Source organism: Antedon mediterranea, chromosome 6 (assembly GCF_964355755.1).
Source record: "Antedon mediterranea chromosome 6, ecAntMedi1.1, whole genome shotgun sequence".
NCBI classification, from domain to species: Eukaryota; Metazoa; Echinodermata; class Crinoidea; order Comatulida; family Antedonidae; genus Antedon; species Antedon mediterranea.
In genome coordinates this window covers 4,260,380-4,271,873 of record NC_092675.1, presented here as the reverse complement: position 1 = coordinate 4,271,873, position 11,494 = coordinate 4,260,380, and the positions used below count along the sequence as shown (strand labels likewise).

The window sequence follows — 11,494 nt, the reverse complement described above, 5'->3', positions numbered from 1 at the left end:
ACTTCGTCTTTATTATATTTCATGTAATAATTTATATTTTGATATTAATAAGTTTATTTTAACATAGGCCTACTTTGTGACCCCGTCAGTAAGAATGGAATATGTCCAGCTTATCAATATTGTTGAAGGTGTTTGTGAGGTGACCTGAATTGGTCAAACTTACTTTAAGTCAACGAATTTGCATGTCGCTCTTTTTTTTCTGGTAGCCCCTAAACAATTTGACCAGTATGCACACATTGGCTTTTAAAAACGCGCCACTAGTCTCGGCGATCCGCTTTAAGCCTGGTTCCCATATAGAGAGAGAGCTGACCGATGACAAGCGACAGTTCGAACAATCCATGGCTTGTGATTGGTCAAATCACTTGCATTGCGTTTGCGTTGCGTGTGAGTGGAAATCAAGCACCAACATAGAGACAGAATAACAATTAGTCGATACCCGTAGATTTTATTCAATTAATAACTTATTTCCTAATACCTTCAAATCAAAGATGGATAAGCCTACTTAATGTGAATTTAAAAGAATATTTTGAATCGCCAAAATCTAAATTGCGTCCCATAGTGTTTAGCAGTTTTCTTGAGGCCAGTTCTTGTATTTCTTATCGTACGTATTTGAGGCGTCTGCAAAGCATTTGGCGCCGTTGGCGTCGCATTCACACATTGCAGCTGCGCACTCAGGCCACGGAGTGTCTAAGAATCTATAGTCTTCCACTGCAGCTATGGATAAAAAAAATATATACATATTTTTCCTAATGTATCAACTAAAATTTTTGGACCAATTCGTGGATAAGTGGTACAACCGTATATACATTTACAATCTGTACTGAATAAGAAGCATATCCCGGATCCGAATCCTTTTCTGGACGTCCGAGTCAGAAATCATTATTTCATGAGATCTGGAAAAGGTACAACTTGAGGTAGGCCTATATCAGTTTTAAACAATGCCAGTTTGAGTTGAGAAACACTTTCGAACCAAATCTACATTATCAAACTGTACTTCGACGACTCTCTGGTATATGGAAATTGAAAATGATTATAGCACCTACCACATGTGATCTTGGCATCACGTGAGTTGCATTTTGATGTTTCGTATTCATAAAGTATGAGATACACGTGACTTTCAAAAGGACACATTCCGCTTTTCATGACTGTATCATAACATTGATCGTGGGTTACACAGCATCTAAGAAAAAGTCACATGTATACTTAACCAAAATATTAAGGTTAAAGTTTAATTTATTTTGTAAATAATTATAACTTAATTAGTTGATATTTCTGTTTTAAACTCGTAACTTGTAAACTTTCATAATTAATTAGTTCAACCTTATTAATGACATATTGTCAAAATGTAAGTGTTCACAATAGGCCATTTTAATTTCACGTATTAGTAGTTCATAATAAATTGAATAAAACAAAAATTTAAAACAATTTAAAGAAAACAAGTTTTGGTAAGGCTATGGTAAGTTTTAAAGGACAACTTTACCGAGAACCATATTTGGACAACGTATTAGGGATGTACATGTGATTTCAGAAACTATTAACAACAGTGCAATCTCATGAGGTATTTTGCCATGCACTCGTGACGTCACAGAAATTTACGAAGAATGCTGTATGGCGAGCGCGCGCGGTGATATCTTAAATCTCGCAATTGTTCTGAAATCATATGTGCATCCCTAAATACGTTGTCAAAATATGGTTCTCGGTAAAGTTGTCCTTTAAATTTAACTTATTTCTTACACTTGAAAGAATGTTAAAGGCTTGAATTGCATTTCAACAGGCCTTAATCCGGGAAAACCGCTGTGATTGTAAATAATTCTGACCCAGTTTATGATTGTCAATAAATCTATTTATATAATTTACAACAAATTATTCTTGCGAAAATAATTAGCATTGTCTTTGCAGATATTAATGTTTAATATGAACATTCTGATATGTGTCAATGTTTCCAAATTATGATAGCATATTGCATTGTTATAGCGACACCTAATTGTTGTCATTGTAAAGATATTTCTATTTCTATATTTCTATTATTCTTTATTCACCAATGGGAAAGATAAAGATATGGTACGATGTTCAGTTTAAAAGTACGATATGCTCAGTTTAAACTTTTGTTGCTAATAATACAAGGTTTTTAAATAATAAGATTTCAGGCTTATTATGTTTTCATGCTTTACTACATTATAAATAAATTTAAAAATGAAAACTGAAAAAGGTAAAAAGTTAAAAAGGTGAGTTTTATGCAAGGACCACTTAACTCGTCAAGGTGACGAGTTAACACCTAAGTTATATAGTTACTAACTTGTCAGTTTCGTCAAGTGGTGATCCAGTTCCTCCTAAGCCACAATAACAACCATAGCCATCGTAGTCTGTCCATGATCGAATCAAGCCTAGATCAGTCATGCAACTGATCATGTTTCCAAACTGGCCTACGTTGCGTTTAGAACGGGTTGGCGAAGCATCTAGAAAAAATTAAGAAATCAGATTAAGATGGTGACAATACTGTATACAAATTTATATATATTTAATTGAAAAGTAAGCATAAACGGTTTAACAGCTCAAGTACAGCATCATAATGTTTATGACAAAACCAACTTGATTAAAAACGTACTATTTTAATAGATTTAATATACGTTTATACAAACGTATTGCATGGCGATGAATGGAACATTAATCTCTCTTCCAAGTGTTAAATTCACTTAGGTGTAATGCATCAGTGCCCAACAAAAACTTATGAGCATTACTAGTCCGAGTTTACAAATTCCCATTCCTGTCAAGCCGTACTCTAGCTTTCGCGTGATACAGTTTCCTAATTCTTCCGTCCTCTTGAATATAACTGCCTAAAAGCGCGGCTCGAAAACATTACATACTTGTTTTTTTTATTAAATAATTTACCAAAGTGTACGCGAAGCACCAATTGTTGGTGGAAATTTAATATTACTATATATAATATAGGCCTATTGATTCTTCGCAAGTCTCAAATAAAATCGTAAATATTTGAGTTTTAACACGCGTTCAATTGTATTTCGTTGTGCCACGTGCTATTTTAAGCATAAAAACATTACATTTTTGTTTTTTTATTAAATAGTTTACCAATAAGTGTACGCGAAGCACCAATATATATATAGAATAGATTCTTTGCAGTAAATATTCGAGATTGAACACGCGTTAAATTGTATTTTGTTGTGTCACGTGCTATATACGATTTTGCTCATTTATGCCGTAAATATTTAGCTGGAATGCGCGAATTGCACTGGAAAGTAAAATAACCATACTTACTAGTAATTGTAGCTAAGGCAACAAGCAACAGAACCTTGAACATTGTGGTCGGGGACTTTTCGAACAAAAAAGACAAAATTTGAGGTAGTTTCTTGAAAGAAAAAGTTGAAGTGAATGAACCTTAATTCACAACATCTTATATACGTTATATTATCAGTAAAGAAACCATTAATAAATATGCTAAGTTTGTTTTGCTTATCATGGAAATTAGTGGTTGGTTTGGCAACAGATGCTTTTAAGCGTACGCGATATGTTTTAAGTTTGAATGTTAGAGATATGTATTCTTCCGATCGGCTGGATGATACGTCACTGCTTTTAAATCGTCGTTTTATTTATTGTTATCTTTGCTATACCGCGTCATTATAATCCTATCCTCCCACAAGATCTATGGTTGTGTGTTTATCAACGGTTTCAATAGCTTTTATGATAAATAGTTGTCCCTCATCTAGACTTAGTGCAAGTCTGTAGGTCATTGTCTTTTTTTGCGTCCTTGCGTCCCTGTGGGACAAGCTTAAGATTATTGTCGTATAATCATCTTCAACAAGTTTTTTTCTCTCTCTTTTGTGAGATTCACTCGGCTTTATTTCATATTTTTGTTATATACTTATTTTGAATAAATGCATTACTTTGTAATCAATCAGTTCTTGTTTCTCTTATTTTGTTTTGTATTTACAGTATACTTAACACCACAGGCGCCAAACATTAATTTTGAAACGCCCGGGTAATATTCTGAAAATCAATTATATAATATACAGTCATATATTGCTTTTTATATTACTTTGTTATATGTTCAGTTTCCCATCTTCAATTTAGAATTATAAATAATCCGCCCATACCTCCGAAAAATAAAAACACCTAGACACATAATTGTGCGTCTTATTTGTGACTATGTTGTAATGTTAAATATATTTTGTTGTCGTCATTTATGACGTAATTTCTTCAAAATTATCAAATTGTTAACCAGTAATTTTCAACATCACACTTCATCACTAAAATCAACAACTCAGCAACATCGTTATAGCATTATTTACTATTCAATTCAACTTATAACATTTTAGAAAAACAACTTTATTGTAATAAAATAAAAATGTATTGGCCTATAATAATGATTAGGAATCAAATTAAATCGGGTTTCATAATTATTATGATCCATTAAAAACATCGGAAAATACCAAATGCCATTACTTATCTGATCTGCATTAAAATCTGAACACGTTATCACTGAGTTGAATCAACTAATTACTAATTGTATCTAAATATTGACACGATAAGAAATGCTTTCGTTTAATTAAACAAGCTGATGAGACACATGCTCCAGTCCCATGAGTTTGTTAACATCTGATGAACAATCATCGCAATGTTTTAAAAGTTCATTTCAATTCATATTAAGAAAAGAGAATAGTGAAAATCATATTTTTGAAAGCCCAATAAGACGCGCGTATGTGTTGCTTTTCACAGGGTCTATGTATAATGTCCCCGACGTAACACAAAAGAGGCTTCTGGTAAACTAAGATGTCTCTTAGAGCAATGTTCTTGAATATTATCATTATTGTTTGATGGATCAACAAAAAAGAATATCACACAGGGGGGGGGAGGGGGACGAGGTCAAGGAATAATTATTATGATATCACAAAAATGTCACTTAAAGTCCACTTTTTTAAACAACTTTATTAAGAGCGGATTTTGTGAATGCAGAGGGAAGATTAAATCCCCAATAGAGGAAGGGACCTGGTGAATGCTATATCTAGAGAAGGCGTCAGTTTCGCCATGGTTGAGCCTTCGTGGGGAGAACATTTTACGATTCGCTACGATTCATCCGTTCGCTATAGGTATTCATTCACAGATTCTTATTCTGTTAATCGTATAAAATGAATGTCGCAAATTAATAAATGACCATGCTTATGTGTAGAATTCTTCTTGTAAAATTGTAATACTCAATTTTCCATAGAGGATGAATTTGAACAGGAGGTAAATGAGGAGGAGGGAGATGAAGACAGTGATTATGATCCATCCAAGGATGACAAACCAAGTAAATGCAAACAGCAAAAGATTATCTGAAAGAACCTAAAATTACGCACGTAGTGTGACTTAAGCTTGGTTCCCACTAGAGACGCAACACAAGGACGTAGACGCAACGCAAACGAGTTGACTAATGACAAGCGACAGTCCAATAAATCCATCGCTTTTGATTGGTCGAAACCATTACGTTGCGTTACGTCGTTGTCTTGAATCATCGTATCCACGTACCCGAAGAAAAAACGATTGCTTTATTTGCTAGTGTCACTGTATACTTACTGTGCCTCAACGGTAGAAAGCTTAAAACTATTCAAAACTTTTAGGAGTTTGAATTGTGAATAAGTTAAATTATCATTCAGACTTCGAAACCCGAATTGAACTCATGAATTGGAAAACTCTGCTGTTATGTTTGAAGATGTAGCTTGGTGGTTAACGTGCTTGCCTTCCAATCTCAAGGTCCAGTGTTCCTGACCTAGTGCCAGGGTTGTAACTCACGACTCTTTCAACTTCACTTCCTAAGCCTCAAATGAGACTTAGTTTATAAGCACGACAAATTATTAAATAGTTTATCCATCCTGTAATTGGCGAGTTTGTGCTCGCTGTTGGATGTGTATGAAATTTTTAAAAAATAAATAAATAAAAAACTGCCGTTGTGCGATCCATCGTTCGGTTTCTAAACTTTTTTTACATTGAACAAAGAATTAGATACAACTGTAAATACAGAACATTTTGATATATGACGACAGGGCGTCGTCCCTCTCGTTATGATGGATGCTATCACCTGTAGCTTTTCTCACAAGTATTTTGTTATAATCAATCTACTAATCACTTTTATAAATACTAATTACACATTATCTTTATAATCTACGGAAAATGTTAGTATTGTTTCACATTTGACGTCAAAATCTAAAAATACTTATGACAACCAACTCATGAAAGATAGTAACGATACAAACAATTGAAATAATGTTTAAATAATGTCCAATAGCCTAAACGAATGGCTGTGTAATTAGCAATGTAATGCATAACAATTAGCAAAGCTAAGATAAGATATAGTTATGTTTGTCGGCATGTTTGGTTTGTCTTTATAAGCGAGCAACTGAACGGTTTGGTGCAACAGTCGAAATCTGAATTCAACCACAATGAAGTCTCTGGTATTCCTGACGTTGATTGCAGTAGCAACAGGTAATTACCGTAATACTTGATATTATTATCGACCGCCGTGGCACATTAAACCATGGAGAGAGACTGTCACGCATGCACTTCATCATTACTTGAATGTGCGCGTTACATTGTGTCTCTTCATCGCGTGCCATTGACGATTTGTTAGAGTATGTTGTGCAATTTTGAGTAACGATTTAGGCCTAACTATAATTGTGTATACGACATTACCTGAAGAAACATCTTCACTGATTAAGGAATGTTGGCAACATATTGTCCTTGTATCAGCAACAGTGTAGCCGTTAAAGGTAAATCAATGAATGTGGTCATAAGTGTGTTTCTCAATCTTCCGTCATAATATCCTGGATAATCCCAACCCAGTTTTATTAGAGAGATCTGAGTTTTTAAAACCATTTTTTAAAACTAAAATTTATATCAGAAATAGGCTACGTTAAAAGGGCAAACATTACTCCTTTAAAGGGGTTTCTATTAAAGTTCCCCCTTTTCTCTATGTGTTAAAAAACGAAAGTCCCTTTAAAAAGTCTACTCATATGCAAATCTTAATCCGATTCAACACAGAGGAAACGATTTAGTTATTGATTATTACATACTTTATTATTTTAGCAAATGTTGGCCAATTTGGTGACATGATCCACTGTCAGACGGATCGAAATTTCATTTCATCCTGGCTGGATTACGACGGTTATGGTTGCTACTGTGGTTATGGAGGTACTGGCAAGCCCATCGATGACACAGACCAGTGAGTATCGGGTTAAAGTCGTTTTATTTAACTGCTGATAATTTTATGCGGCGTTCAAACGGTAATACAATATTATTGTACGCGCGCGTGCATTATGTGATGCCACCTGTGATTGTTGATTACTGTTCGCTCATTTGTTTAAATATTGATAGAATGACAATGTACTACACATTATATAATTTCACATGGTCAACTTTGAACTAGATTGAAATAATTATTCAAATGCTTATTGCATGTGTGTAAATTTATGTTTATATTGACTTTGTAGGTGCTGTCTTGAACACGATAATTGTTACGGCGATGTTATGAAAAGCGGGATGTGTCCATACGAAGATTACGTGTATATTGTACTTTATAAATACAGGATATTCAACTGCAAGACACCATCCTCTCAAATCCTATGTGGTAAGTGCTCAAATCCATTTTCTTCTTTTCTAAAGTATATACCACTCTTACAACGATTCCTTTTTGCAGCTATGCATTTTGTGTGTGTACAATTCTCCTTTTGTATAGGCTAATATTGATTAATTCTAATTTGTAAATAATTTGTAAATTCTGTATATAGGCCTATAATATAATGATAATAACTTTATTTCAAAACGGATGCAAAAACTGAATTACGAGGTTGGTGTTTTAACATGGTCAAGATCATCTCAGAAAATTCTTAAAATGTTTTGTTTATCAAATATTAGCTGTTACTTATGACTGTTTATAGCTGAAACTTTACGCATACAAAAACTTGATACTCAATAGTTGGTTCAAGTTTACAAACAAATAAAGGAAGTTGAAGACATGTACCTGATTATACATTTTGAATAATTTTCTTTGTTCCCTTCTCTCTTCTCTCTTCTCTCTTCCCGTTTCTAGCCGGTGTTAATGAGTATGGCAAGAACGACTGCCCATACCCCGATTGTGCCGCTGCCATGTGCCAATGTGATAAAGCTGGTGCTGAATGCTTTGCTAGGGCTAACTACGACAAGAGCTTAAAGGACTGGCCACAGAGTAAATGCTAAACTAGTATCAATGTTATGTTTTGCTTAACCTAAAACGTTATTATACTAAATATCCAAAATAAGCCTACTCAATAAAATGCATTAGAAACTATGTTCAATTGTTTTGTTTATTGTGTTAGTGTTTTATATTACATTAGGCGGCGATGTATATAAAATCTCCATTCCACACAATAGGTACTCGTTGGTCAACGTCAAAATATAGACACGCGTCACATTATTTCGACGCGCGCGTAAAAGTTTTTTTTTAAGTCAATGTTTAAACGCGTCATTCATTATGTAAACTGATATTCAAATAACATGATATTCTGATACATATCTACGTCAAGAAATCAAGTTTCACAGTCAGATGTTTTGCCGAACTTTGACACCAAAAATACTACATTGTGGTGACTCACCCACCTGGGCTAGACTTTTCAATCCTAGCCATTTCAATCCTAGCCATTTCAATCCTAGCCATTTCAATCCTAGCCATTTCAATCATTACATTACATCAGATATAATAGTATGCTATTACAACGAGAAGTATTTTGAGGGTGTCACGAAACCTAAGACCACGAAAGTTAAGACCCCCTAAGACCTAAGATCATGAAAGCTAAGACCCAAGACCTAAGATTAAAAATGCTAAGATATACTGCAGCTTAAAAACAATACTTGTTTATCCATACATAATTTTAAACATAGTAAGTTTCATTTATTCTATAAATATAATTAAATACTACCGCAAAACATAGATAAACTCACATTATTTTCGCCCGTTGAGTAAATGTATATTTTTTCTTTACAACAAACAAACTTGACGGGTTGTTTGTTGATATACATTTACTCCATTGTGTTGGTCCAGAGGATGTTTTTCTTTCGCACCTACCTTTCTTGTATTTTGACTCCAAATTTGTTAAGTAACTTTATCCTGAATACCACCACACTTTAAAATTAGGACTTATGAATACTTTCAGAAGGAGAAACACATCAAAAAAATAAAATAAATAAATCCTTTAAATTAATGATTATACAGATGTATTTCTTTGTATACTGTAACTCCTCCCCATGCTCAATGTTTTGTTTCTATGGAGCGCCAAAAGAGCAACAATAATAGTACAAGTATAACAACAGAAAGAAAACGAAACAAAAAAACTTATTATCATGATTTTTAAATTAAAATTTATATTCGAGTATTTATTTCTTCGTACTAGCATGATTATACTATTATCATTACAATTTTAATTTTACATTGTTCTATCCACACTGTAGATGAACTCCACAGAGTTTTCAGTCCTCTATATAACTTTTGCTCTTTTGACGTTCCATAGAAACAAAAATATTAAACATGGCCTACCTAGTCATGCAAACAGTATGTGTGCGAGAAAAACGTCTGTAAAATCATCAGTTTAAAAATGTATTTTTTACTTTTATGTGATTCTTTTTCATAAAAGTGCTAATTCTAAGGTGTGGTATTCAGAATAAATGTTGGAGTTAAAATACAAGGCAGGTGCGAAAGATAAATAATTGTAATCTTAGGTCTTAGGGGGTCTTAGCTTTCGTGGTCTTTGGTCTTAGGAGGTCTTAGCTTTCATGGTCTTAGGTCTTAGGAGGTCTTAGCTTTCGTGGTCTTAGGTCTTAGGAGGTCTTAGCTTTCGTGGTCTTATGTCTTAGGAGGTCTTAGCTTTCGTGGTCTTAGGTCTTAGGAGGTCTTAGCTTTCGTGGTCTTAGGTCCTAGGAGGTCTTAGCTTTCGTGGTCTTAGGTCTTAGGAGGTCTTAGCTTTCGTGGTCTTAGGTCTTAGGAGGTCTTAGCTTTCGTGGTCTTAGGTCTTAGGAGGTCTAGCTTTCGTGGTCTTAGGTCTTAGGAGGTCTTAGCTTTCGTGGTCTTAGGTCTTAGGAGGTCTTAGCTTTCGTGGTCTTAGGTCTTAGGAGGTCTTAGCTTTCGTGGTCTTAGGTCTTAGGAGGTCTTAGCTTTCGTGGTCTTAGGGGGTCTTAGCTTTCGTGGTCTTAGGACACCAAAAGTATCCTTTATATTTAAGCTTAGAGAATTTTCTTTTTCCGTTTGTATGTTTCTTGATATGGATGAAATTTCCGAAATAAAAAAAAAATGAAATTGAATACAAGTCAAGGAAAAGAATAATTTAGTCTATAATAAAAAATAAAATATACCCGTATTATAAAACAGAAATGAATGAAAATTATGGCCCAAAGGCTATAGAATAATTCACATTGATTTTATAGACCTGCAATGACAATCAAGACTGTATGAAGCATGACTGAAAGAAAATCTGACCATGGTTACAGCAGCAGACGAAGAATGTTGAATTTTAAATTAAACCATACTAGTAAGCCATTTTTTTGATTAAAGAATTTGTCTTTACTATAAAGATAATTTAAATAACGCAAACTTCTCATACATATAGTTTTTCTCAATTAAATTAATTGTTATTTATACTATTGATTTGCTATATACACTTTTATATAACCGGTTTTGATTGTACATAACATCATCGATCTTCAGAATTAAATGTAGTGAAAACCATTAAAACATGAACAAAGTCAGTATCCAGTATACATTCATGTTACGGGTTTGTGGCAAAGTTGTTTGGATTGTTTGAAAGTTAATTTAGGGAGCTATTTTAGACGACTTTATGAACTATCTACGTCATGTAAATTCATATATAGTTGGGATGAGGGACTTGCTTCCTCACTCGTTCTCCCATAAAAGTGACCAATTGGCTCCATGATTTCTCCAACACCGTCTTGGTGAAGGTCCAGACGATGACCATGACACATGCGCCGGTCCTTTCCCAAACAAGTTATGTATCACAATGTGCTGATTTGTAATGATTTGATTTAGTCAAAATGTTACCCGTTACATTTATGGGAATACCTTTGTTGAAATAAAACAATATCTACATTAAATATGACAAATACTTTGTACTATACATAGGGCCACTATATAAAATAAATTAACATTGTACATATTGTTGGTACTTACTCTTTACTATAATTTGCAAACAAACAATAACAAAAGTTTCGCTGTCTCAGAGTTTTCAATCCGTATGATCCATTTGAAATACGCGCGTGCAGACCCATGGTGTCGTTTTTCAAAAAACGACACCATACTTTTTCTGAAATTAGGAGAAATTTCCTTTTACCACATACTGTTTGCGTTTAGAAATCATAGCTCGGTTAGTTTATGTGCTAAAGTACGTAATTTGTTTTTGTTTCTTTTCACAGTTTTAGGAATGAAAAGTATGAATGAAATTCGAGTATTCTTTAATCAGCCTTA

General features: G+C 33.8%; 2 protein-coding genes across 2 annotated transcripts; one reads left to right on the top strand and one right to left on the bottom strand.

Annotated features, from left to right (window-relative positions):
* Nucleotides 1-529: 529 nt before the first annotated feature.
* On the bottom strand, nucleotides 530-2,450 carry LOC140051734 (phospholipase A2 AP-PLA2-II-like). Its single transcript, XM_072097028.1, has 3 exons — nucleotides 2,297-2,450; nucleotides 1,044-1,180; nucleotides 530-714 (listed from the first exon to the last, which is right to left on the bottom strand). The coding sequence occupies exons 1-3, from the start codon at nucleotides 2,407-2,409 to the stop codon at nucleotides 563-565; spliced, it is 402 nt and encodes a 133-aa protein (XP_071953129.1). The 5' UTR covers nucleotides 2,410-2,450; the 3' UTR covers nucleotides 530-562.
* Nucleotides 2,451-6,329: 3,879 nt separating this feature from the next.
* LOC140051733 (acidic phospholipase A2 DE-III-like) lies at nucleotides 6,330-8,295 on the top strand. Its single transcript, XM_072097027.1, has 4 exons — nucleotides 6,330-6,474; nucleotides 7,075-7,210; nucleotides 7,479-7,615; nucleotides 8,078-8,295. Exons 1-4 carry the CDS (start codon nucleotides 6,432-6,434, stop codon nucleotides 8,221-8,223), a joined length of 462 nt encoding a protein of 153 aa, XP_071953128.1. The 5' UTR covers nucleotides 6,330-6,431; the 3' UTR covers nucleotides 8,224-8,295.
* Nucleotides 8,296-11,494: the final 3,199 nt, after the last annotated feature.

Excerpts from the sequence above, each read along its gene's own strand:
- LOC140051734 (XM_072097028.1), bottom strand. The coding sequence starts at position 2,409 with ATGATCAGTTGCATGACTGATCTAGGCTTGATTCGATCATGGACAGAC. Across the intron at positions 1,181-2,296 it reads CCACTTGACGAAACTGACAA|ATGCTGTGTAACCCACGATC; the intron begins GTTAGTAACTAT and ends ACTTTTTCTTAG. Across the intron at positions 715-1,043 it reads TGATGCCAAGATCACATGTG|CTGCAGTGGAAGACTATAGA; the intron begins GTAGGTGCTATA and ends TTTTATCCATAG.
- LOC140051733 (XM_072097027.1), top strand. The coding sequence starts at position 6,432 with ATGAAGTCTCTGGTATTCCTGACGTTGATTGCAGTAGCAACAG. Across the intron at positions 6,475-7,074 it reads GTTGATTGCAGTAGCAACAG|CAAATGTTGGCCAATTTGGT; the intron begins GTAATTACCGTA and ends TTATTATTTTAG. Across the intron at positions 7,211-7,478 it reads CCCATCGATGACACAGACCA|GTGCTGTCTTGAACACGATA; the intron begins GTGAGTATCGGG and ends TTGACTTTGTAG.